We start from the raw sequence: 25977 nt of genomic DNA, 5'->3' as shown, positions 1-25977 counted from the left end.
CGATATACAAGTAGGCAAAACTGTACTACTACTTAGGTCTTACTTCCCAATGTAGTCATATATACTTTCCACATTTAGGTTTCCGTTTGTTTTTTAATATTTTGACTCGGAGTGATTTTAGGATTGACCTCAGGTGGTGCCGACCTCTGTGTTAGTGTGTCTCTCTCCCCCCTTACCACGTGAAAGCAGCACTGCAACGATGCGGTCGCGCTCAGGGTGACGGGGTCACTAGTGGGAGTGGGACACAGGCATCTCATCTGCTCTACCAGTCAGGTAGCGCTGTGTTACTGACACTTTACTATTTTGTTGTGAAGCATAGCACAAACAACTGAGCATAAATTAGCTGACTGGCGACCTGATTAGCTAGAAACGAAGCTCGCGTCGTGCATTGACAAGCACAACGACTTTACATCGTTGTAATTTGATTTGTGAGGATTATTTTGACTTCAAAATGATAGTTCGTTTGACTACTATTACAATTTGCCTGGTTTCCATGCTAGTCACAGGCAAAAGCAATGCATTTTTAAATTGCAAAACGCAGATGATACAAAATTAGTAAGGAGCAATTGTAGTAATTACAGATACAATATAAGAACAATCTGTCAAGATAACGTCAAAATGACAGAAATATAAAGTAGAGGAAAAAAAGGTTATGCTGCAACATGCTAGGGGCTAAAATGTTTATAGGAGCAGCTTTAAATTAGTGCAAATCCGTTTTCAGAATCTAGAAAGTACTGTCTAAATTCTTTATAAAAGGCAGTAAAGCATGTTTTTTTTTCTACGGAATTTACAACGATTAATGTGATATTTTGACATTAGTACCAAAAGATTTTTCACATATGTATTACTTTTTTCCTTGCCATCTTCAAAAAGAAAAAAAAATCCAAGCGATTATTATCGCTTTCAATATTATTATGAATAAATCACACAATCGCTGCCATAACTAACAGATGGACAGTACCAAAATTAATGAACAACCGTTTCAGGGCACTCATCACAAAACCTACAATTCACAATATCTTCATTAAATCTCTTGCTTATATAAATTTTAAGGAAAAATACAATACTTCCGAAAGTGCTTCCAGAATTCCGGAGTTACGTCAAAATGACGTCAGATGTCAAGATGGTGGTCAAGTTGGCGAAAACAAACTATTTTACTATATTTATATAAATAATGATGCAAGCTGGTTAAAGCCTAAAACTTGTGGGACGGAAAACAGACATTTTGTCACACTCGAGAATGATTCTTCATACCACTTAAGAAATGCTCACTACAAAGCACTGCGATCTTGGTTAGCTTCCATTCCGAACCGACCAGTTCACTCTCTTCACTCCATTTACCCACTTTCCCCAACGTTCAGGATCCACACAGTAATATGGAATGATAGTTTAGTTTCCATCATGTTATGGTTGGACTATCCAACCGCACAACATCTAGACATTAATTTCTGCGAGCTAAATATGCTATCACAGCCAAAAACAATACAGTTTGATACCGTGGATTGTTTTCACTGAGTGAGGCGTGTTGCATTGTAAAATGCCCGGATGTTGGGAATTGTCAAAAAGGCATTCCATATGTGCAGAGCTGGGCACTTGACCCTTTTTTGCCCTTGACCTGGGTACCCTTCCGGCCCCGACCCCCCGCTCTTATTCATAAAAAATTATCACCCCCACCCCGTTCCGCCGCCCGGCCCAAAAAAAAAGAAAAGTGTCCGTGATTGACGCCGCCGCGGGAGAGATGCTAACGGCAGAGGCTTTTTAAGGATCATTAGCTGGCTAATTTACTATTCAAACCCGCTGTGGACACGCTTCAAACACGCTTCAAAATGCGCCACTCGTACTTTACTACACACCCAACTGCGTGTGCTTACTTCCATTGCGAGCCCCGGGGTCGGTTTTGTCATATTGCATAATCATTTGGGTCCAACAGATGGCCAGAAGTCGCAGTCAACAAGTTACTTATTTATTTTGCACACTTCCCCTCCTTCACGGCCTTCAAAATAAAAGCATGCCAGCAAACCACTACACAGCAGGTTTGCTACGGTGTATTTCAAGAAGTAGGGAAGACTCCAGAAGAAGTGCATGAACTCCACCTTGATGTGCCAGCGTCATCCTTGAGTCAGTGCTGCGCGCAGCTTGAATATACTCGTGGACACAAGTTGTTTTGAAACAGTTGAGTTCCAAGTCGGTTGGCGTCGCTTCAAAAAGACAGGGACCGAAATGACTAGACGATGCATTTAATTTCATTGCCAAACTAGTTTGCTTTGCAGCAGCAACGAGCTCCTCTCCGTGTGGGAAACTGTATGTCATCGCAACATGTGATGTTGTAATAGACCGATCAGAGCAGCAACAATTCCTGATGTGTGCGTGTCATATGTCACAGACCTGTCGCCAACAGCACAATGCGTCGGTCACGTGAATCAATGCGGCAGTTGTCGCTTGCGCCGACGCGGGAGTAGAACAAAGCTTAAAAAGAAGCCTTTCACGAGTTGGCTGAGATGAAATTTGTACGCCTCGCGACCACGTCAAACGCATGAGGGGCGATTAGTGGGCCAGACTAAAATCCACTTCCAGCCATGCTTAGTCCAGCCATTTTTTAAAATCTGTCAGCCCCCACCCCCCCAAAAATGGGCATCTGGCCGGGCCGGAGGGGCCGACCGGTCCGGCCCAGAGACGGACTGCCCAGCTCTGCATATGTGTAAAAGTGCCCTTTTTTCCCCCCCGGAGCACTTGCCGCCCAAAATGTCGGTGCACACCACTGATCCACAATTATTCACAACCATCTCTCAATACAGGTAAACTCAGTGGTCTAAATTGTATATTTTCTAGAAAATACCCGCTTCCTTAGGATGGTAGCAAAGATTGCAGTTTTCTTCAAAGTTTGGACACATCTACTTCTACATTTCCTGATTGCGTCGGGTGTTCACATCCACACGCCGTCATAACAACAAAGACAACTGAATTAGAGCGCGACAACCAACAAAAGTAGTTCTGCTGAGTGATTTTAATTTTGACATTGCAGTCTCTGCATTGCCCCACACAGAAACAAAGCCAGAAATTTTTCAGTGGGGTGTCACAGCATCTTACTGAGGGCTGGCCTCAAGTGTGCACACATGACATGTACGTGAGCGTGTGTACATTGGCATGCTCCTAACCCCCTCTATAACTTAGAGGTCATTGTTTATCATACAGTCAGGATTTAATAAAATAAAATGTACATATATCCAGAACCTAGCTTCCCATGGTCGACACCATTTTGCATACTGTGATCCATTGAAATAAAGAAAATGCCTCGATTCCTCCCAATTCTTAAACCATGCTTTTTTTACTTTTTGTTCCTGCTTGTCATGGCCACTGCTGGCAAAAACGTAGCTCTGACCCTGCTTCATGTCATTTATAAGGAGTTGTAACTTTTGTCAATAAAATCGGCTGCCAAAGACGGCATGAGCATGTTCGATATAAAAGCCCAATATAAGTGACCACAAAGCAGTGAAAAAAATGTTTCATCTTCAAAGGTGGCATATACACAACACCGGACAGTGTCAATGCACCTGCTTTGTACATTCAACAAGTGTATTTATCGCATATACATTTTTAAGGAAAACAAACATGGATGCATTGGCAATTTCAGACCACAAACATCATAAACTTAAGAAACTATTAACAGTGAAATTAATAATATAGGGTATCAAGTGCAGCTGCATTGCTGCAACAAGTGCAAACAGCTTGCCTAAAGATTTGGATCACAACGTAACTTCAGAAAACAAATTACTAATGACATTAATTAATGTGCAGCTAACAGGAGCTGTAGAGCAGCTAGCAGCAGTGGACTTCTCTGCCTCATTTTTCAAATCCCCCCCATGCTGGGGCTGCCTGATAATGAAAAAAATATGAATCATGATTATTTTGGTAATAATTGAAATCACGATTATTCAAACGATCAATTATTTTTGGATACAAAACAAGACAATGTTTAAATGTAAAAAATATAAAGAAAAATAAATGTAAGTAAGATTCTTTTTTTTCCCAAACAAAATTTATCAAATGAGTTATTTAATTAGAAAGTTAGATGTCTTTCAATTGATTTGGACACCTTTTTTGAATATTGTGACCCAGTTTGACATTATTTCAGATTAAATCGAGTTCCTGTTTGTTTTTATTATGTTTTCTATTTCTAGATTTAATTGGTGTTTAGTGGAGAGTGTTTTTTTCTTTAATTTTTTTACATTTTTTTAATGTATTTAGATCATATTATTTGTTATGTTAAAATGTTGAAAAGTAGCAATTTTTTTTTATATCATTAAAATGAAACCGCAAGAAAAGTTCAATCTTACAAGTTCTCTCTCTTTTTTATTAAAAATATTAAAGGTCACTGGATTTTTGTTCATTTTAAAATCTCTCTCTCCCTCCCCCGACCTCCCTCCCTCTCACCCACTCTCTCTCTCTCTCTCTCTCTCTCTCTCTCCATCTCTTGATCTCTCTCTCTCTCTCGCTCTCTCTCTCTCTCTCTCTCTCTCTCTCTCTCTCTCTCTCTCTCTCTCTCTCTCTCTCTCTCTCTCTCTCTCTCTCTCTCTCTCTCTCTCTCTCTTAGAGAAGTTGGAACGCCTCTCTCCGTGACTATGGAAGCAGCAGTCCTAATCATGAACTTTCTTCGTCGTGTGTAAGATCTCTGTAGTGACTCACCAGCTCCTGATTGGCCCTTTCTAGCTGGGGATTTCCGCCAGGGCACTTCCTTCATTGACTTCACTATTCTAGTCTTCTGTCACTCACTCTGAGCAAGTCAGAACCCTGTGACAAGTCAACAGTGTGTTTGCATGTGCATCATGGATGGTGAGTAGCAGTCCTCCTTTTTTATTGGACAGAAACTACAGTATTTGATCACTGTAAGATGTAATGAATGAAAAATGAATACGATTGGCTCTAGAACGGCAACACTACAGTACCTGTACAGTACAGTACCTGTCTATCTGTCAGATGACAACTTTGTTTTTGTTGTTTTTCAGTTTTATTAAACAATGACCTCCTCCTAATTTGCACTGTCAGGAAATTGCAAATGTAGCTTATTTTGCAACACACAGCCAAGCCAAACCTTCATCAGACCCGTTAATCAATGTAGTTTGACATCACATTTTTCTTTCCCGTGTGATTCTTTTCTTTCAGCTCTTATGCCCTCCATTCTTGAGGACGACCCACACCTGAGTAAGTATTATTCAAGAGTCAAAGAACGGCAAAAGAAACCAAACAAGCTCCATCACTAAATGCATAGCAGTGTACTTTCACTTCCCCATTTGTTTTGGGGGGGAAAGAATCAATTGGCGTTAGTTTTTTTTGTCACAGCTGCGTTTGTGAGCTTGTGGGACTCGAACTATCATCTTGGGACTGACATTATCAATTTGTGATGTGAGCATCACATTTTTCCATTTGGCAAACAGTACACCCCGCAGTTAGGACAGAAATGTGACGGGGCTTGTTTTATACAGACACTCGTGCGTGCGCGTGTATTTGTGTGGGTGCGGGTGCGTGTGTGTGTGAGCGTCTCAGTCTGGTTGGGGCACCTGTCACATCGAAGTTCTGTCCACATCACATGAGACTTCCTGGTTCACTTGTAGTTCCTCTGAGACAGTGGGGGAGAGTCGCTCTATGGTTGTTATGGAAACAGTGTTGACCCCAAATGTTGCTGAAAGCGCACCGCGGTTCAAATACCGCTACCCTGCTACAGCCCCGCGATATCGCCGGAATGCCCTCACATGTGGGACAGGAGGGCCACATCAAATGTAACAGCTGGATTAATCATGCATTGATTGGTCATGCCTGGAGAGCGGGCGCAGGGATGATGTGCTAAAGAGGAGATTATGTGACGCTCAATGCGGTTAATCTGTGAGTTAAAAGAAAAGAAATCAACCCAAACATTTTTTTCAAGAATATGTTCTATGCAAGCTCACTAGTTGAATCACGGCATTCTGATTAATATAGCGTTTGTGGAATAGGAGTTAAGCAGCAAAATCCACCCCTTTTTAGCCATCTCAGGGGGCGGCCATTTTGTCACTTCTGTCGACTGAAAATGACATCACAACTACTCAGGGCTCAGGTAACGACCAATCATCGCTCAGCTTCAGAAAACAGGTGAGCTGTGATTGGTTGGAACTGAGCCCTGAGTAGTTGTGATGTCATTTTCAGTTGACAGAAGTGACAAAATGGCCGCACCCACAGATGGCTCAAAACAAGTGCATTAACTCTTATTCCGCAAACGCAATATTTATCAAAATGCCTTGTTTCAACTAGTGGGCTTGCATAGATTATATTCTTGAAAAAAAAATATGTTTGGGTTGACTTTAAGTTCAGTAAACAGTCTGTGCAGTGTGCATGCCAGGGACGGATCCAGGACTTTTTCCCTCCCAGGTCTAAAGGGGGCTTGAACAATAAATACAGGGGCTGAAAAAAAGAAATAAAATAATAAATAAATAAAACAAAATAAATAATATCAAATAAAGTGCTTGAGGGACCTAACTGGGGCTACACTGATTTCTGACGGGGCTTTAGCCCGCCCTAGCCCCAGTGTAGCGCCATCCCTGGTGCATGCGCTCCCACTGAGTATGAATTATGGGTTTTTGTGTGATGAGAGTGAATTTGGACGCCACGCCAACATTGTATGAACAGAGAATGAAGGTTAACGTAAATGCAGAAGAGCCACTTGTGATTTTTACAGTACATCACCGCAAATGCTAATTTATGGCACCACTAGAGGAGCGTGACTGTAGACAACATGGCAGGCGCAGATAGCTTAGCAAATAAAGTGGAAGCAGAGCCCAAAGAGTTGATGCTGAAAAGAGGGAACTGTAACTCCACAGTTTGTTTTTAAAAAGTCAAACACGAACCAGAAAAGGTTAATCCGCAAGCATGTCGCCAACAAGTTGTTGCTAGCGCTCCAACACATCAACTCTTTTCTACCACTTAAAAGACGCGAAATGAACATTTGTACAAAGACGGCGTGAAAAAAAGTTGCGACAAAGCACTCGTGTTACACCAAAAGCACAAAGTGATGAAAAAGAAAGTAGCTCATGGAACATGATTTACATGTTAATTATGGTGATAAGAATTAACCAGCTTTTCCTATCTCTCAACCTATGAAACACGTAATGAAACGATGAACCAAAACATAAAAAAAAAAAAAAAGCAACAAGCTATTTTAAGAAGTTTCATTTCTTGTCACAACAAGCTGACAACGTGTGCTCCTAAATCTCCTCTTCTGAAACTGTTTATTATATTGGCTAAATGAAAGGCATAATTGAATGTTACTGAATGCACTTTGTTGTTGTTAGTGTATTTGTTTTAAATTTTTACACTTTATTGCATTGGCTTGAAAATGTTATAATCATATAATATGACATTTTTTGAATGGTATTTTCCCATTGGAGAATACTTAAATACTTAAATAAACGCATAATGCACCAATACTCTGTTGGGACATATATCATTATCAAGACATAGCTACACTACCTATATCAGGCTATAAAATGTCCACATGTTCATTCCAAAAACATGCATGGTAAGTTGGACTCTCTAAATTGCCCCGAGGTGTGATTGTGAGTGCGGATGTTTGTCTCTGTGTGCCCTGCGAATGGCTGGCAACCAATTCGGGTGTCCCCCTACTGCCCGAAGACAGCTGAGATAGGCTCCAGCATGCCCCGCGACCCTTGTGAGGATAAGCAGTATCGATAATGGATGGATGGATGGAGGAACAGTATAAAAAATATATACATAAAGTCTCGCTAATATACAAATTCTCACCTCGTGTGTGTGTGTGTTTCTGGAATGAACACTGCAAGTAGATTAGTTTTATTTGTTTGTTTTTTCAAACAGACAGCTGCCATTTATCAGCACTTGTAAATATACAGTATTTTAAATGACATTTTAAAATGTAGAAAAGGCAGCATAGTGCCGTATGAATTGGCCACTAATGATGTTTAACACTGTCTACAAATGAATAATAACCGGCCATAGGTCAGATCTTTAAAGCGAAAGTCAACTCAAACATATTTTTTTCAAGAATATGTTCCCAGCATCCCCACTAGTTGAAACAAGGCATTCTGATTAATTTTGCGTTTGTGGAATATAAATTAAGCAGCAAAATGCACTCTTTTTTAGCCATCTCCGGGGGCAGCCATTTTGTCTTATGTCGACTGAAAATGACATCACAACTGCTCACAACGACCAATCACGGCTGACCTGTTTTGTGAATCTGAGCCGTGATTGGTCGTTGTGAGCAGTTGTGATGTAATTTTCAGTCGACAGAAGACAAAATGGCCGCCCACAGAGATGGCTAAAAATGAGTGGATTAACACATATTCCACAAACGCAATATTTATCAGAATGTTTCAACCAGTGGGCTTGCATAGAACATATTCTTGAAACAAAAATGTTTGCGTTGACTTCCCCTTTGACATTATGAAGCATTAAGAAACAAATTAATTACGAGTTAGCAGTTCAATCCCATCATGAGTGTACTGCTGGCATCAGCATCTCCTCATTTCTTCCCGGACCTGATGTGTCTCTCTGTTTCGCTGACTGTTTCCTGCACTTACACTCACTGATTGTTTGGACCAACTTTCCTCCCTAGTGGGCGAGCCGGCGATCCGCATCTTTGAGCAACCCAGGATGAGAGGAATGCGCTTCCGGTACAAGTGTGAGGGTCGCTCGGCTGGCAGCATCCCTGGCGAGAAAAGCACAGACAACAACAGGACCTACCCCAGTCTGCAGGTGCCGACTGTGTTTACGTCCGCTTGACCTCACTTAGTGACTTTCTTCCAACCACTCGCTCTTCATCCTCCACAGATTCTGAATTACAGTGGCAAGGGTAAAGTGTGTGTTTATTTGGTGACGAAGAATGAGCCTTACAGGCCACATCCTCATGATCTGGTGGGCAAGGACTGCAAAGATGGCTACTACGAGGCCGAGTTTGGGCCGGATCGCAAAGTGATCGCGTGAGTTCCGTGGCACTTTTTCTAACATGCCATCTGAGTCATTATCACCTTACACTCTGTTTTAATATGTCAAGCGTAACAAATCAACAAACATGCATGCTTATAAACACCCAAAAAAATGAAACATGGCATCATGGGAATTCCCCTGAGTAACCTCACCGATACAGCCTGCATGAGTGGTAGAAAGGGAAAACTGAGGTTGTGTGTGTACTCGAGCATGTGTGAATGAGTCAGTATATTTTTGTGTGTCTAATTTGCAATTCTCTCATGGACCTCGCAGTAAGTTGTATACATTTACATAAAGCGCTATGCAAATGTTGGTTGACCCCCGCAAGTTGCTATAGTTGTTGTGCTCATGTAGTATGTTCTGATTTCTTTAGTTTCCAGAATCTGGGTATCCGCTGCGTGAAGAAGCGGGAGGTCAAAGATGCCATTTTACAAAGGGTTAACAGAGGGATCAACCCCTTCAATGGTGAGTCTCAGTATTTTCATCAAATCTTCAATAACAGAGTCATGTGAATGAACCAAAGTGACGGGGATAGTTTTTTTTTTTTGCTTTTGTTCCCACAGCAGTCTTCCTGATCATTCAGTTAGGGACTATGTTGAAGCTTCCATCCATCTATTTTCAAAAACACTCTAATCTACGGATAATGAACTCATTCACTGCCATTGACGGATTTATTTGTCTTTTCACAGTCCAGCCATTCAATCCTAGGATCTTATTTATATTTTTTTCATATTTTTTCAAACATTAGGGTAAAAGAGAGTCTGAAAGTGTCTGGCAGTGAATGAGTTAAAGCGGAAGTCAACCCAAACATACTCCACTAGTTGAAATTAGTTCTGATTAATTTTGCGTTTGTGGAAAATAAATTAAGCAGCAAAATGCACTCGTTTTTAGCCATCTCTGGGGGCGGCCATTTTGTCTTCTGTCGAATGAAAATGACATCACAACTGCTCACAACGACCAACCACTGCACACCTGTTCTCAGAATCTGAGCCGTGATTGGTCGTTGTGAGCAGTTGTGATGTCATTTTCAGTCGACAGAAGACAAAAAGGCCGCCCCCAGAGATGGCAAAAAATTTGTGGATTAACACTTATTCCACAAACGCAATATTTATCAGAATGCCCTGTTTCAACTTGTAGGCTTGCATAGAACATATTCTTGAAAAAAAAATGTATGCGTTGACTTCCCCTTAAGAGTCATAAATGAACCTTACCTGTATTTTTTTGGAATGTGGGAGAAAGCCGATGTACCCGCACTAAACCCACAGGAGCACGGGGAGACCATGCAAACTCCTCACAGGAGGGCTGTAGCCAAGAATTGAAACGCAAACCTCAAAACTATGAGGCAAACATGCAAACCACATGAAATATTTACATGACTTACATTCACATTTACACAGCAGTCAGAACATGATGAAAACAATTGTGGTGATTTGATCGTAACACAAACCCCAGCATGACCAAGCTTTGAGAGAGCATCATAAACCGAAATAAACGCTTCGCTCAGAAATTGAGCAGGAATGCTTAAAAATGTTGTCGCAGAACAGAAACGCCAGTGATAGACATTAACTGAGCCATATAATGCTTTGCAACACAACATTTCCTAATAATCTTCTAATATGCAAATACAGTACATTGAAGTGAATGTTTTGATTCCTTTGCTTGCTGTAAACAGAAAGGTCCAACTTAACGATTTCTCAACGCTTACAAACTTAGTCATAGAAATCATGTGCTTGTGTTTTGGGTTGGGCGAGCTATTCTTTTTTTGTGTGTGTGTGGGAGGGCGCTGAGTAAAGTAGAGTACAAGAAATATAACAACGGGATATGACAACAGGGTTGGATATTATCGGTATGCACTGTATGTGTAAATGGAATAGAGGAAGCCCTCGAATTACGACGTACGCAACCTACGACGTTTCGACTTTACGACGCCCGTGCCTCTTCCGCCATTTTGTCCCTAGCACCATATTCACTGCACGCAGTCAATATTCAGTTTAAGGTCAAAGTTGCGATTTCTGAGTTATTCTGAATATCCCGCTTACATGATTGAGCGGACAGAGTTGCTCCGGCATTTGAATAACCCACTGTGTACTGCGACACGCGCCGTCATGACTCAAACGGACATCATCTCCGCTTGTTACTTTCAACTGTCAATAAAACACTTGATATTCATGTCGCTCACCACAGGAATGAAGCAGCCGGTTTCCTCCTCGCTGCAAAAGTGTGCTTTTGTGCTGTGTCTCTGAGCTTGTTTAGGCTTGTGTATTTGCGGTAGGCTTCGCGCCAAACAACGCACTTCCGCATACAAGCACTTCCTCCTGTACTACAAAGACCAGCATTCCTTGCGGTTGAGCATGCGCAGTGTCTCGATCGTATCTGCGCGCCGGCGGTATCTTTGCCTTTTTCGCCCTCCTCTCCTTCTTCTCCAGCAGTAATGCTAAGTACGGAATCTTATGCTTTTTAATTGTCATGTATTTTCATTTTGTATACAAAGTATTTTGACATCAATTTCGACACTAACGGCGAAATCCGACATACGCGGAAATTCGTGTTACATCGCCAGCGTAGGAAACGGACCTCGTTCGTAATTTGAGGACTTCCTGTGCTCTAAATATTCCTTTAGTGCACGTGAGCGTGAATGGTTTCAGTTGATCTTTCCTGGCTGGCGAACGGTCAACCGGGTTAGGCTCCAGCTCACCAGCGAACTCACTGAAGACAAGATTTTTGACCGATTCATTTATAACAGACAACTGTCTTTAGGTCGTTTAATTACCTGACATGTTTTGGCGTGTTCCAGGCAAAGACACTATTGTCTGTTTTAAATGAATCAGTCAAAAATATAGATAATAAAGAAGACCAAACGGACTTAATATAACTCACAGAAGACAAGTGTTCTAGAAAATGGATGGAAAAATACAAACAGCAGTCCTCTTCTAAATTGCGTTTTATATGTTGTTGCTAAACCAAAATACAAAGAAATGAAGTGAAACGGGGAGTACAACCATGGTTAATGCATCGCAGCGTATCCTAATCCTTAATCTTCAGATGCGGTACCAAACTGCCCTGGAGGAATGTGATTGGATACTTAGTATGTGATGTAATGACATCTGGGATCAAAGTGGCGTAGTGTGACTGCTCATGTCTCAGCGGTCATGCAACTATTAAAATGGCCAATGAACAAATGACTGATTACTATCTATTTGTGATAGGCATCTGGTAAATATTTTTTTTCCTTTTGTCTTGACTTTTGCCGCTATTATAATGTAATGCAATTATCGTATTACTGTATTATCATTGTCAGTACTGAGCTGTCTTTGCTCATGATCCCGTTGTTGTTACTGCAGTGGTTGAAACATTTCAAAAGAAACTTGACCCACTTCTTCTCACGTCAAGGCCAAAAGTTTGATTGTAGATAGAGAGTGAAATGCCATTTCCCCTCTCTTTCCATTTTGCGCCTGTGCGCAGATAGACAGTGGTACTCTCGTGCAAACAAGCGCTAACCTACTTCCCCATTCTTGGTCACAGTTGCTCAATTGAGCACATGGAAAATGCCACGTGAGAGCTGGGAATGCAGGATTCATTAAAAGGAGGGGGGCGTGGACTGGGGGGGCTTCCCCAGCTCTCAAAGTTGAAGTAAAAAACTGCCTTGTGTATTTTCTTCATGCAGCTGTAAAACTAGGGGGAGAGGGGTTTAATACCAGGTTTGATTCTTAGACTTCTGCTTTGCTTTTTGCTTTGTTGACAGACATGGCTGAGCCTTTTCATCCTCGCTAGGACAATAGCGCATCCTCAGTAGCAGTGCACGGGGAGCAAATGTGTTTGATTAACCTAATTTCAATTTAGTGCGACATCAGGCAGTCTTATGTATGTATATATATATATATATATATATATATATATACACACACACACACACACATACTCCTGAGCCAATAACCCCCTGGAATCAAAAAATTGATTAGTTTGATGTAAGCTGTGAAAAAGCCGTACTTTACAAGGCAACCTCGATATTTTTCAATGCAACCTCGATATTTTTCAAATTTTGGTTCGGGTTTTACTGTCTTCGATTATTGACTCTCAGTCATTTGTCCTGAATGTTGCGAGTTTGATCCCTAGCTCCCCCATAGCCCCATCAAAGTACTGCGCCCTTGAGCAAGATTTGGAACAACTCGTTGATCCTGAATCCGTTACCTTTCTTTCTATCGCAACCTTTATCATCATCGTCAGTCATTGCATTGCGTATAAGAGGTGACATTGTAAAAGTGTTTCGAGTACCTTTAAATGAAGCTCATTTATGATTAATTTGAAATTGTAATGTGTTTTCAATTTTGTACACATAAGCAGCAGAATGGGAAAAGTACTTTTGTGTTTATCATACTTTCAACTTCCAAAAGGGAAATTGCAGCATTGAGAAAGACAGTTCTTTACTTTAGTTCGGTTTAATTAATTGCTTACACACTAATCCTAGAGAGACTAGCACCACCTAAATGTTAAAGTGGCATTCTGATTAATATCGACGTACCATCTGACCAGTGGTTTTCACTAAAAGCAGTACTGGTTTGCCACAGTTTAAGTAATGTATCGCTCTCTCCAGAAATGGGCACTTCACCCTTTTTTGCCGGTCTGTCTGCGACCTGGGTACCCTTTCGTCCTCTTCCCTCCGTCCTTATTCATAAAAAGAATTGTCCTCCAATCCCGTCTGTCCTCGTCCTTTTAAAGCGCTCCCGTCAGTTGAACCACTAGAGGGCAGACTACTGTATGCCTGTGCAATGTTACTACAAGGAGCGCACAGGAAAAGTGTTAATAAAGGCGGCTCCGCGGTATTGCAGAAGAGAACAGTGGTCTTGCTTTTTAAAAGAACCCAACACAACACGTCAGTCGGTACGTGGCCTGGTTAGGGACGAATAGAGGGACGGAGGAAAAAACCCAGTTCGTCCTTTTTAAAAGATTTGTCATCCTCTGTCTGTCCTTCAACAAAATGCTGTCCGGGACGGACAGATGGACCGTTCGAATGCCCATCTCTGGCTCTCTCTCTTGTCAGCTCACTTCTGCTCTGAAACTTGACTTCTTCCTGCATCACGGCAATACTTCCTCTCTTTTTTTTCATCCCACCACACTCAAGCAAACCTCCATTATACATGCTCAAACTCCTCTGACAGATCCATGCTTGCGAATGTGAGAAAGTGTCTTACAGCCATAACTAAGTGTGTTAGTTTGCTATCACTTGATGTCCACTTTTTAATAGAGAGTAGTTGAAGTTGTGCAGTCTTTGATTGTTGTTGTCAGTTGGCTATTGGCGGCAGTGCGCCAAGTGTTTTATTTGCAATATAGGTCAACATTGGGGATGTAACGATTCACTCAAGATTTTCAGTTCACGGTTTTCGATTCAATTAGATTTTTTATAAATTGCTAACATGATTGTCTCTGTGCACTAGTGTGGTTCTCCAGCCATCCACAAATGCAATACGCAATGATGATTGGCGCAAAAGCATAATTTGATTGACATATTCAAAATGTGTTATGCATGTGGAATAAAAAAACGTTTCATGACATAATTTTCTAGATTAATTTAATCAGTTCAATTTTCGATTAATTGAATCGATTAATCGGGGCGAATCAATTTTAATCTAGTAAACCTGTTTCAGATTGACAATATTGTAATGTAGGAAGTACATCAGAGAAATATGAATAATAATGTACTATTTTAAAGAGTAGAGTGCATTCATCTAAACTTACATGTGAAAAATAATTAAGCAGTTTACACACTATTGTCATCTATATCCTTTAAAAACACAGTAGTAGAGATAGACCGATATCTTTTTGTTATGTTTTTTTCAGGTCCGATACGGATACCGATAGTAGTCAAGGAGGCCAATAACCGATATTTGGAAACAAAAGGAAAATATTGGCATTAAAATCTGAAAATATTTAAAACTCTTAACTTTGTTAAAATGTCTTTAAGCATATGTTTTTTGAACAATTTTTCAGATTTTCATACTGTTGATTTATTATTATTATTATTATGTTATTATTATAATTAGTTTTTATTATTATTGTTGTACATTTTTGACAATATACATCTTTGTTATAAAATTCAAAAAAAGTTCAGGGAGCTCCCCTGGGTCATTAGCATGCCTTAAAAAGTTAAATGAAAACTTAAGCAATAGCTCCCTGTAGTTTTCTAGGCAAAATAATGTTCTCCAAAATGTCATCCATCCATTATCCAAATCGCTCATCCTCACGAGGATCCCATCTGTCTTCGGGCAGTAGGCGGGGGGCACCTTGAATTGGTTGCCAGCCAATCGCAGGGCACACAAAGACAACCATTCACACTGACCATCCAAACTAGGAACAATTTAGAGTGTTCAATCAAGTAGTACAGTACAGACTCAGCTGTGATGCATGTTGTTGGACTGTGGGAGGAAATCGGAGTACGCCGAGAAAACCCAAGCAGGCACAGGGAGAACATGCAAACTCCACACACGAAGGCCAGGGCCTGATTCGAACCCACGACCTCTGCACTGTGAGGCTGACGTGCTAACCAGCTGACCATGCCGCCCCTCCAGAATTTCAAAATGACAGATATGTTAAAATTTCACTTGTCTTTGTCGCTTTCAAACAAAACAGAAGAATCTCAACTGAAAATTGAAATGAATAGTTCCTTGAAGTTAACACAGTTTTAAATTTGAGTTATTATCGGCCATCGGATTTAAAAAAAAAAAGGCTGATGCCAATAATAGTAAAAATGCCGAATATTGGCGGCGATAATAAACTATCAATGCATAGTAATCAACACTTCAGTTCCTCGTGACACTCCTTCTACAACTTACTGCTATAACGCGTTAAACATGCATCAGATAGGAGGATTTTGTGAAGTTGCTGTACGAGTTATGCCTCTTCCCATTCACCGTACTCCTTCACACAGAAGCTATTTCGTGGTATCTACTGTAAATTGTGTTTGGGAATTCAAGTAAATCAATATATAAACATGCATGTAAACATCAAAACACTGTGTGTGTTATGCACACACTGCAATCCATGCAACTGTGTTCCAATATATTGGTGAGAAGAAAAATGTCAGCCATGCCTGGGGAGACGAGGCACGTTTCTCTGCTTGAATGCCTTCATCTTTGATTCTGCAAGTGCAGACAGCGACCAGGGAAAATACCCAACAAGCTAATATTTACAGTATGCTACTCAACGCGTTCTAGATGAATGAGTTTCCATCTCGTGCATCGCAAGACCCCAGTCAAAGATTCGCCAACACGCTTTCAGGCCCCACTGCATTACTTTCACACACGTCACGAGCCATTTCGGGCACTTGTGTCGGGAGTCTCAGCTCTCGGTTATACAGGCACGCACACGCACACTTCTTTCCACTCAGCTGTGACGTTGCACAGCGTCACTGTGGCGACAAATTGTAGGTGGGGAGCTGAAAGGCTGAATTTGAAAGCATTGGTTTGGGCATATCGCAGTCTTGCTGCAAAGTATGTGCAATGCCTATAATGTGAACATATTTGGACGTCACTTCAAAAATAATTTTTCATACTGTGTACACGTTCTCTGGTGTCATTTCTGCATCGTGTCAATTGCTCCTACATCCTACATTCAGATTTTGTGACTTCTTTTTTTTTCCAGTACATGCCATCCCCTGACTGTTATTTGTGGAAATGTGTTGACTGGCAGACCTGTAATGTCAAAATATGCTTTGCGATTGCTCTCTGGTTGTAACAATCATCTTGGTGTGTGTGTGTGTGTGTGTGTGTTTGTGCATGTGTGACCACAGTGCCGCAAGAGCAGCTGCTGCAGACAGAAGAGTATGACCTGAACGTGGTGCGCTTGTGTATACAGGTTTTCCTGCAGGATGAAAACAGCCACTACACTCGAGTGCTCAACCCTGTAGTCAGCAACCCCATCTATGACAACAGTAAGTGACATTTTTTTGTTCGTTTTTTTTGTGTATCACGCTGCGTTCAAAGTTTACTCCAGCAGAACATAATGGAAAAGTACCGGTAATTAATTCTCGGCTCAAAAAAGCACAAAAGTCTGTAGTAATGTTTATCATGCTTAACAGTCATGCATGTGCATAATTGACCACTGTTCATATTGAAATGGTGACTTTTGACAAATAATAAAATGCATCACGCGCATGCCAGTCACTTTGCAGATGCGCCTTTAACCATCAAATATTTCACTTCATTTGTCAGTGTTTTATTTGACTGTGCAGTGTGTTTATGAAAATATTACTATATAAAATTATATAATATTGCTGTCCTAAATGCCTTTGGACAATTTTAGGAAGAAAAATAACATCCCACTAAGTGGGAGCACAGGCACGTAAGATTCAATCCTATGATAATACTTAAAGTGGAAGTCAACCCAAATATATTTTTTTCAAGAATATGTTCTACGCAGGCCCACTAGTTGAAACAAGGCATTATGATAAATAAAAGCGTTTGTGGAATTGACCCGTTTTTATCCATCTCAGGGGGCGGCCATTTTGTCACTTCTGTCGACTGAAAATGACATCACAACTGCTCAGGGCTCTTGTAACGACCAATCACGGGTGACCTGTTTTCTGAAGCTGAGCCCTGACTGGTCGTTACCTGAGCCCTGAGCAGTTGCGATGTCATTTTCAGTCGACAGAAATGACAAAATGGCCGCCCCATGAGATGGCTATAAACGGGTGGATTTTGCTGCTTAACTCATATTCCACAAGCGCAATATTCATCAGAATATCGTATTTTAACTAGTGGGCCTGCTGGGAACATATTCTTGAAAAAAATGTGCCTGGGTTGATTTCTGCTTTAAGAACACTGCACTCTTTATTGTCCAACTGTATCTGCACCTGCAAGAATTATTACATACGTGTCTCTCAGAACCGTTGCAGGTGCTTCGGTCGCTTGTGAACTAATTCAGAGACACACACACACACACACACATTGAGAAAGGGGAAGTTGTATACTGTACACACACTAACCCTCAAAGAGGAGCGTTACCATGGCGTACTTCCTCTTCTGACAACAGACATGTGACTCAACTTGGTGTTGCCACTCAGTCAATATGTGATTGTTTTCCTCAAACGTGATGGCAGGCACACAAAATGTGTTTACAACCTGACTGGTCACCTGTGATTTGACCCACTTGCTCTCGTGCATGTTGAAACCGACAGGGGCCCCAAACACAGCAGAGCTGAGGATCTGTCGGATCAACAGCAACAGCGGCTCTGTTAAGGGAGGAGAGGAGATCTTCCTGCTCTGTGATAAAGTGCAAAAAGGTACTTTGGTGTAAAGTGTCTTCTATTTCGTTTCTGTTTTGGGATAGCTACATTTGCTGCATAACTTTTACTTGAGTAACATTTGGGATAAATTCTACTTGTCAGAGTAGTTTTAGTGCTACGTCCTTATTTTTAATTTTACTTGAGTATTTTTGTGAAAGGGAAATCAACCCAAACAATTTTTTTCAAGAACATGTTCTATGCAGGCCCACTAGTTGAAACACAGCATTCCGATTGATATCGCCTTTGTGGAATACGAGTTAAGCAAGAAAAATCCACCCGTTTTTAGCCATCTCATGGGGCGGCCATTTTGTCACTTCTGTCGACATCACAACTACTCAGGGCTCAGGTAACGACCAATCATTGTTCAGCTTCAGCAAACAGGTGAGCTGTGATTGGTCGTTACCTGAGCCCTGAGGAACTGTGATGTCATTTTCAGTCGACAGAAGTGACAAAATGGCCGCCCCCTGAGAAAACGGGTCAATTCCACAAATGCTTTTATTTATCAGAATGCCTTGTTTCAACTAGTGGGCTTGCATAGAACATATTCTTGGAAAAAATATGTTGATTTGCCCCTTTTAAGAAAAAAAGCTACTTTTATACCGTTACATTGAGCTATATTCTGTTTACTATTTTTATTTTTATTACTCTTTGTGCAACGTATTTGTTTTTGGTTGTGAGCGAGACCTACGTCACATGACTCTGTTTCGCCAATTCAATGCGACCAGTGCTGATGTTTGACTCATTTTGACCAATCATGGAGAAGCAACATTTTCAAAGTGAGTCATAGCGTGGCAGAGCAGTTACTCAGTACCTGAGTAGTTTTTTTCACTGAGTACTTAAGTAATTATCTGGAGGAATTGAGTGTGAATGTATGTGTCTGTAGGCTTCCAACTGTAGCTGAATAACTGAATAGGCAGCATTGGTCGCGCTACTGAAACTGTAGGAAGTGGGAATGGTGTGGTGTCCTCATTGCAACTGGGGTGGAAATGAAGCAAGGAGTGTAGAAATGTCATGTGTGTGTGCGCCAGCGTCGCTGTAGCATTGCGTTGCCCAGTCATTATTGACGGAGTCGCGCCCTCACACAATGATTACACAGCATTAGTGTTTGCCTTGCATTTGAGTCTTTTGTTGTTTTTTTTAATGCATTTTTCGTTCCCATTCCGTAGAACAGCAGGCGCCGCATACATTTTTCCCTTTCTTTATATGAGGACAAAATGAAAATAAAAAATGTAAACATAGCTGAGGTTGGTTGGGGTCTCCCCAACTCTGGTCTGAGGCCTCGCCAGTCATCTCTTTGCATACTCATTCCGCGTTCTCTTTCCATCGTCGCCCTTTCCTTTAGATGACATAGAAGTGCGATTTTTCTCCTCTGATGGCTGGGAAGCCAAAGGCTCGTTTTCCCAGGCCGACGTTCATCGCCAAGTGGCCATCGTCTTTAAGACGCCGCCTTTCTACAACACCTCGATAACAGAGTCAGTCACTGTACACATGCAGCTACGCCGACCGTCGGATGTGGAAGTCAGCGAGCCCCTGGACTTCCGATATCTTCCCGATGACAAAGGTTAGCCGAATGCCTGGAAATCAATCATGGAAATGGTGGCCGCCTTTTACCTCTTAGTTGGATAAGAAGCTTCATAATACAATGCACATTTTATATGCTTGATATTTTATTATTATTTTTTTTTTTTTATAGACCCTTACGGCTATAATAAGAAAAAACGCAGTCGAGAGAACTTAATGAAGATGTCAGGATTGTCAGGTAAGATTTGCCACTGAATGTAGTTGGTTAAACATTAGCCTATGTACAGTATGTTCACATCAAGAGTGAATACATAAATATACAAATGTGACAAGGGTGTTTCTGCATTTTTCTAGCTGTTCCGTTTTCTGGCCTGGCTATGAACAGGCAAAGGGCAGTGCCACAGAGTACCAGGAATCACATGCAAGGTACAGTCATTATAAAAATCTTAGATTTACATACAGTAGTGCCTTAAAAGATCACATAAAAAAAGATCCTGAGACAAATAGTGTCAGGAGTTTTGAATATTCTGTGAGCTGCTATCTCCATGCCCTCATAAAAAAAGTTTGGGTCGCCAGTAGAAAACACCTTGGTGAATCACGTGAGTGAGTAATCCGAAACGTTGCAGTATGTTGCTGATTGCCCCCAGGAAGGGTCTCCCAAGGCAAAATTTTCCCATGTACAGTATTTCATCAATCATCCTTACTAGCATAGGATTACTAGGCATTGATTGCCAGGTGATCGTTTTACAAAATAGACTAATACCAAGATTAACCAGATTTACTCAGTCACTGAACTACCAGTGCCCAATCTCTATTTCAAAGTTTGTTTCCTCCAAATAGTTACATGTAGCAACAATTGTTTCCCGTGATGAAATAGTGACCGTTTCCAACAACTATTTCCTGTCCCGAGCAGTTTCCTGTTCCAATTACTGTAATTACCCGTTCCATCGAGTATTTATTTAGATTCATTATACTGGCAAAATGAGAAATCCAAACTGGCAAGTGGCAATCCATGACAGCCGCAGTTTACGAGAGCACTTTATGGTGGTGTAGTGCTTCCAAAAATGACACCTAAAATGCCCAACAACACGTTTAGTATTTAATCCAATTTAAATTTGATCTAATCTGGTGTAACAGGTGCCAACTAGCACTGTGCGACAGAATGTTAAGTAACTCTCACTCCCTGACACATTAACAACTGCATTAGCCGGTGGGTTGCGAAACTGGTCTTTTAGCCAGCTAAGCTCGTGTGCTCAACTGTCAAGCAGTGGGCTCGTGTGTTTGCAGGACCGAGGCCAGGGCTGGTGCGCACCGGATGGCCACCTGTTTCACCGCAACTAACCTTGTAACGGGAAGAAGTAGTCCATAAAACTCTGATCATGAATCTGTTATCTGATGGTTGTAATGTCAGTGCACTGTCTGGCTGCCATGAATTTACCACTGCCAAAAGTATTTCACAATATCATCTGACAATGTCTGCAAGGAGCACGTGATCTCGCTTGTGAACAGTATATCTTGTATTACAACTTGTATCGGTGCAACTGTAAATAAAATACATCTTCCCTTAATTAGCAGAGATGTGGATTATTACATTTGTACCGATCGCTACAGACACGTTTTCCAGTCAAAGTTGGCTGTACCAAATTTGGTTTTGAGCAACCATTCAGACAATGATAAAATGCTGACATCATCAAGGGCCAGTTTTCTGGCCTTGTTACGAGCATTGTGCTCAATAAATGTTACTCTTGTGTTTTGCAGACCTCAACATGTACCCGAGGCAGCCTCCGCCTCCAATGCAGCAGCAACAACCCGTGTTCAACCAACCCTACCATCCAAATGTTCCAGTCAGCCATTCCTGGACAAACTCCAACCCAGTACTTCCGATGTCTACAGTCTCCGTCAATCCTTCTAATGTCATGAGCAACCCGCCCCAGCCTAAGAGCACTCGGCCACAGCCTCAAAACCATGGTTCTGGTTTCCCCTGCGAAAGCAATGTCCTCCCTGAGCTCTCCATGAGGGACTTGCACTGCTTGGACGCAGTTCCTCAAGCTCCTGTGATGGGCCAGCCTGAGTCCCACGCGCGCTTCCATTCGCAGCACCACGGGCCTGGACCTGCCTTCAATAACCGGGTCCAGAACCACCTTGGGAGCCAGAACCAGGGCTTCCAAAATTTGTGGAACAATTTCAGTGCCCTCAATCCATTACAGAACACTTTTGAGAGCGCTGTCCCTGGTTCGGAAAAGAGTGCTCAGGAGCTCGGAGCTTTCCCGCTCTTGGAGGGGATGGAAAGGAATGAATTTCTGAAGGGCCAAGTAGGAAGAGAATCTCAGACTGGGTTCCAACTCAAGCAAGAGTTTCCCATCTCGGTCAAAGAAGAATCCAACTTGTCTGCGATGACAGAACCCCACGCAAACACGTACACCGACCTTCTTCTGCGTTCTATGAGCAACGGCAACAACAGGAATGTTTTATGGAAGGATGGTGGAAGAAAACCACACCTTGCTCATCCAAGTCATCAAGAGCCTTACTCTACAAACCACATGACTTCTCAGAGTCACTTTTCAACTTTGGATGACTGGATGAGAGCCGAGACAAGTCATTCCTCAAAACAGTGACCACAAGGAATGACAAATAATTCATCTTGTCGTGTTTAGCGCTGACTCCCTGAATACTCAAACTGATACTATTCCTGGTATGCTAATTGGGCATTTGCGTCGGCATGGAATGTAGTGGATTACATCAGTGGCTGAGCACAATAAACGGGACGGTAGTTCCACACCCATAACCATGCACTCTCAAAACAGTTGGGTTATTTCACTAACCCAATTTTTGGATCGTTTGTGTTGGGTCAAAATTCTGGGTTATTTCTTAAAAATGTACCCAATTGTTGGTTCAAATGAACTATATATTGGGTTATATGCCAGTAATGTTTTATGTTGGGTCAAAAAATCATCCTTACAGGCCCATACACAGGTGCCTGATGTACACTTTAATGAAGTATGGCTGCCGGCCATGACAGCCACCGACATACCGTTCATATGTCTACACACGCAGCATCGTGGTCAAGTCAACGACACTTTTGACATTTTGATTTCTTCATTTATCACACTTGGTAAGTACTTCACACATTGTAATCTTTTGAAAACGAGTTGCCTTGTAAATGAGCGTGTGTGTTGGACAGGACGAGTGCTGGAATCGTAAAAAAAAAAAAAAGTCATTAGTCTGCCGCCATTGTAGGTTGGGACACTTCACAAGAACAGTGCGTTCTCCAAATAATGTTCCATATTAACTTTATGTGTACTGTAATCCAAGGGAACATTTTTATGATTACCAGGGTGGTTCTGGTTACCTTGCTTGGAGATTGAAAACTTTTGAGCGCAACTCTCCTCAAGAGGTCAATATATCTTAACACACTGTTCAAGATAGACCCACAACTCATCACAGCCCGTGTGAAAGTGTGAGACAGTTGTCTGGTGATGACCGCAAGGAAGCAAGGCTTGGTTTAAAGAACTGAAATAAATTGTATACCATTTTACAAATTCATCTATCTCATGCACTGATTTGCATTTCCTGGCTGACAGCCAATCAGAGTGATTGTCACTGACACCACTTTGCAGACTGCCGTTGGTGTCTTTCAATTCATATCTAAAAGCGCCATGACACAAAATATACGAATTTCATACAATTCTAATCGCTACTTTTTAATTTAGATTTGTTCTCACTCCCACCATGAATGTGCTGAACAAAATCTGGACACGTATGCATTCCACTTTATGAAACCATGACTGAGGACCGCATAACAAACGATGACCTTCCTGCCATGTTAACAGATATCACCAAGTAGGCTGAGATTAAATATGACCCGCTTATGACCATGGCACATGCATAAGAGCCTGTTAGAGGGCTGTATTAAAATCCATTCCCTCCCTTGCTAAATTGAGCCCTTACTTTTGCCCATCATCCCCTATTGTTATTGTGACTGAAATTATGTCAATATCAAGAATGAAGTGCTTGAAGATAAAGACGCATCTTTTTAACTTCCACTTGTTATTAGTTCATTTTTGGGGAAGGGGCAGTATCCTTAGCATTATAACTAAAATAAATAAAAATAATAGTGGAATAACCCAAGTATTTGCATTGTTTTGACCCAACGAGGACCCTTAATTTTGGCTCAAAATGGAATAACCCAATTTGTTGTGTTCATTAAACCCTAAAAGTTGGGTCAAAACTGAATAACCCAATTTTTTGGTTCAAATTGACCCAAGTCTGAGTCGGTCCTTTTTTAACACAACAGTTGGGTCAAATTTAACCCAAGAATAGTTATTTTTGACCTGACTGTTTTTAGAGTGCAGAGTAAGGAATGATTTCATTGCAGCAAACTTTACATGGTACATCACTTTTTGATAATGAGGAATCATATTCTGTTTTTGGTCACTTCAGAAAGTAAATACTGCAGTTCCAATGCATGATTTTCTTCTTGTTATTTAGAGCTTTAGTCAGATTTCTTACACGTGAATCCAGAACAACACATGAGCTTGTGATGAAGACTATGAAAGTTAGAGGAGGATATACTGTATAAGTGGGTTAGTGATACACTTGCCTGGTTTTGGTACAGGCAGTGTGGGTTCAGTTCCCACTCGGTGACAGTGTCAATTTGAGTGTCAGTGGTTGTCTGTCTCTATATGTGTCCTGTGACCAGTCCAGAATGTAGGTTGCCTGAGCCAAAAGTGAGCTAGGATAGGCTCTAGCTCCCTGTGATCCATAACAGGATAAGCGCTATAGTGGATGGATGGATATATGGATGTACTTTGTCTTTTTCTGCCCCGCCTACTCCCCCCCCCCCCCCCTTTGTGATGCTTCATTCCGTTTTGCAGTGAATCAAGTGCAAATATATCATTACTTCATTGGAGGTTTAATTGTTGGGTAAAGATGGGGGATTTTCAAGTTACTGTGGTCTTTTTAATTACTTTGTAAAAGAATGTCACATATCGCGCATGTGCATGTAGATTTTTGTCCATTGTTTTCTGTCGAACAGCATTTGTTGTCATTTTTAGCCAATTCAGTGCTTGCTGAAGGGCTCATGAATTGACAAGGTACAAAATTTTCCAATGAGGAAGTTGGAGGAAGCACACAATGTTGTGACTTTCCTCAGTAATGACTATGTCACACTTGTGATCACATGTGTTATTCTCAGAGAGGCAAACATATGTTTGACTGATAGAATTGTAAATATTATGTTGTTTTATTCATTCAGCTGAGGCTTCTTAGATTTATTTTTTTGATAGAGACTGGCTAATTAAGGAAAAACACTTGCTCTTGTGCATAGCTACTTTGTCATTTGTAGCCCAGCTCATTACGTTTTATACTTGTATGTCCAGAATTCTTGACTATGATATCTTCTGGGCGTTGTTTGGAGGGTTTTGCAGTAGGATCAAATTTTAATAAACAGCGTTATTCAAAATTTGTTGTCACTCTTACTTTAGATATACACTATAAAAATATTTGTATTACTACTACTACTACTACTACTACACTGGTCAAATTTTAATCAGAGATGGCTTTATGTGTCCCTAAACATATTTTTGACGGTGTAACATGACTATACTTTTTTCAGGTACTCGGGTTTATGAGATGGCGGCACGGTGGAAGACTGGTTAGCATGTCCGCCTCACAGTTCAGAGGTTGTCGGTTCGATCCCGGCTCCGGCCTCCCTGTGTGGAGTTTGCATGTTCTCCCCGTGCCTGCGTGGGTTTTCTCCTGGTACTCCGGTTTTCTCCCACATTCCAAAAACATGCTTGGTAGGCCGATTGGACATTCTAAATTGCCCCTAGGTGTGATTGTGAGTGCGGATGTTTGTCTCTGTGTGCCCTGCAATTGGCTGGCAACCAATTCGGGGTGTCCCCCACCTACTGCCCGAAGACTGCTGGGATAGGCTCCAGCGTGCCCCGTGACCCTTGTGAGGATAAGCGGTATAGACAATGGATGGATGGATGGAGGTTTATGAGATATTTTCATTCTTTGTTTTTACAGGGGAAGTCAACCCAAACATTTTTTTCAAGAACATTTTCTATGCTGCCACTAGTTGACACAAGCCATTCTGATTGATATTGTGTTTGTGGAGTATGGGTTAAGCAGCAAAATCCACCCATTTTTAGCCATCTCAGGGGGCGGCCATTTTGTCACTTCTGTTG

General features: G+C 41.4%; 1 protein-coding gene across 1 annotated transcript; it reads left to right on the top strand.

Moving 5' to 3' along the window:
• Window positions 1-90: 90 nt before the first annotated feature.
• On the top strand, window positions 91-25247 carry rel (REL proto-oncogene, NF-kB subunit). The gene is given in 13 exon segments (XM_086046007.1): window positions 91-273; window positions 4592-4830; window positions 5161-5199; window positions 8618-8757; window positions 8833-8981; window positions 9362-9453; window positions 16772-16912; window positions 18158-18262; window positions 19608-19826; window positions 19959-20024; window positions 20141-20212; window positions 21545-22380; window positions 22382-25247. Coding segments are annotated over 12 exon segments (1908 nt in total). The 5' UTR covers window positions 91-273; window positions 4592-4814; the 3' UTR covers window positions 22415-25247.
• Window positions 25248-25977: the final 730 nt, after the last annotated feature.

Source organism: Filicampus tigris, chromosome 11 (genome assembly GCF_054856515.1).
Source record: "Filicampus tigris isolate MCC_2025a chromosome 11, RoL_Ftig_1.0, whole genome shotgun sequence".
NCBI classification, from domain to species: Eukaryota; Metazoa; Chordata; class Actinopteri; order Syngnathiformes; family Syngnathidae; genus Filicampus; species Filicampus tigris.
Note: the sequence above shows the minus strand (reverse complement) of the source record. Positions and strands in the feature narration are given on the sequence as shown.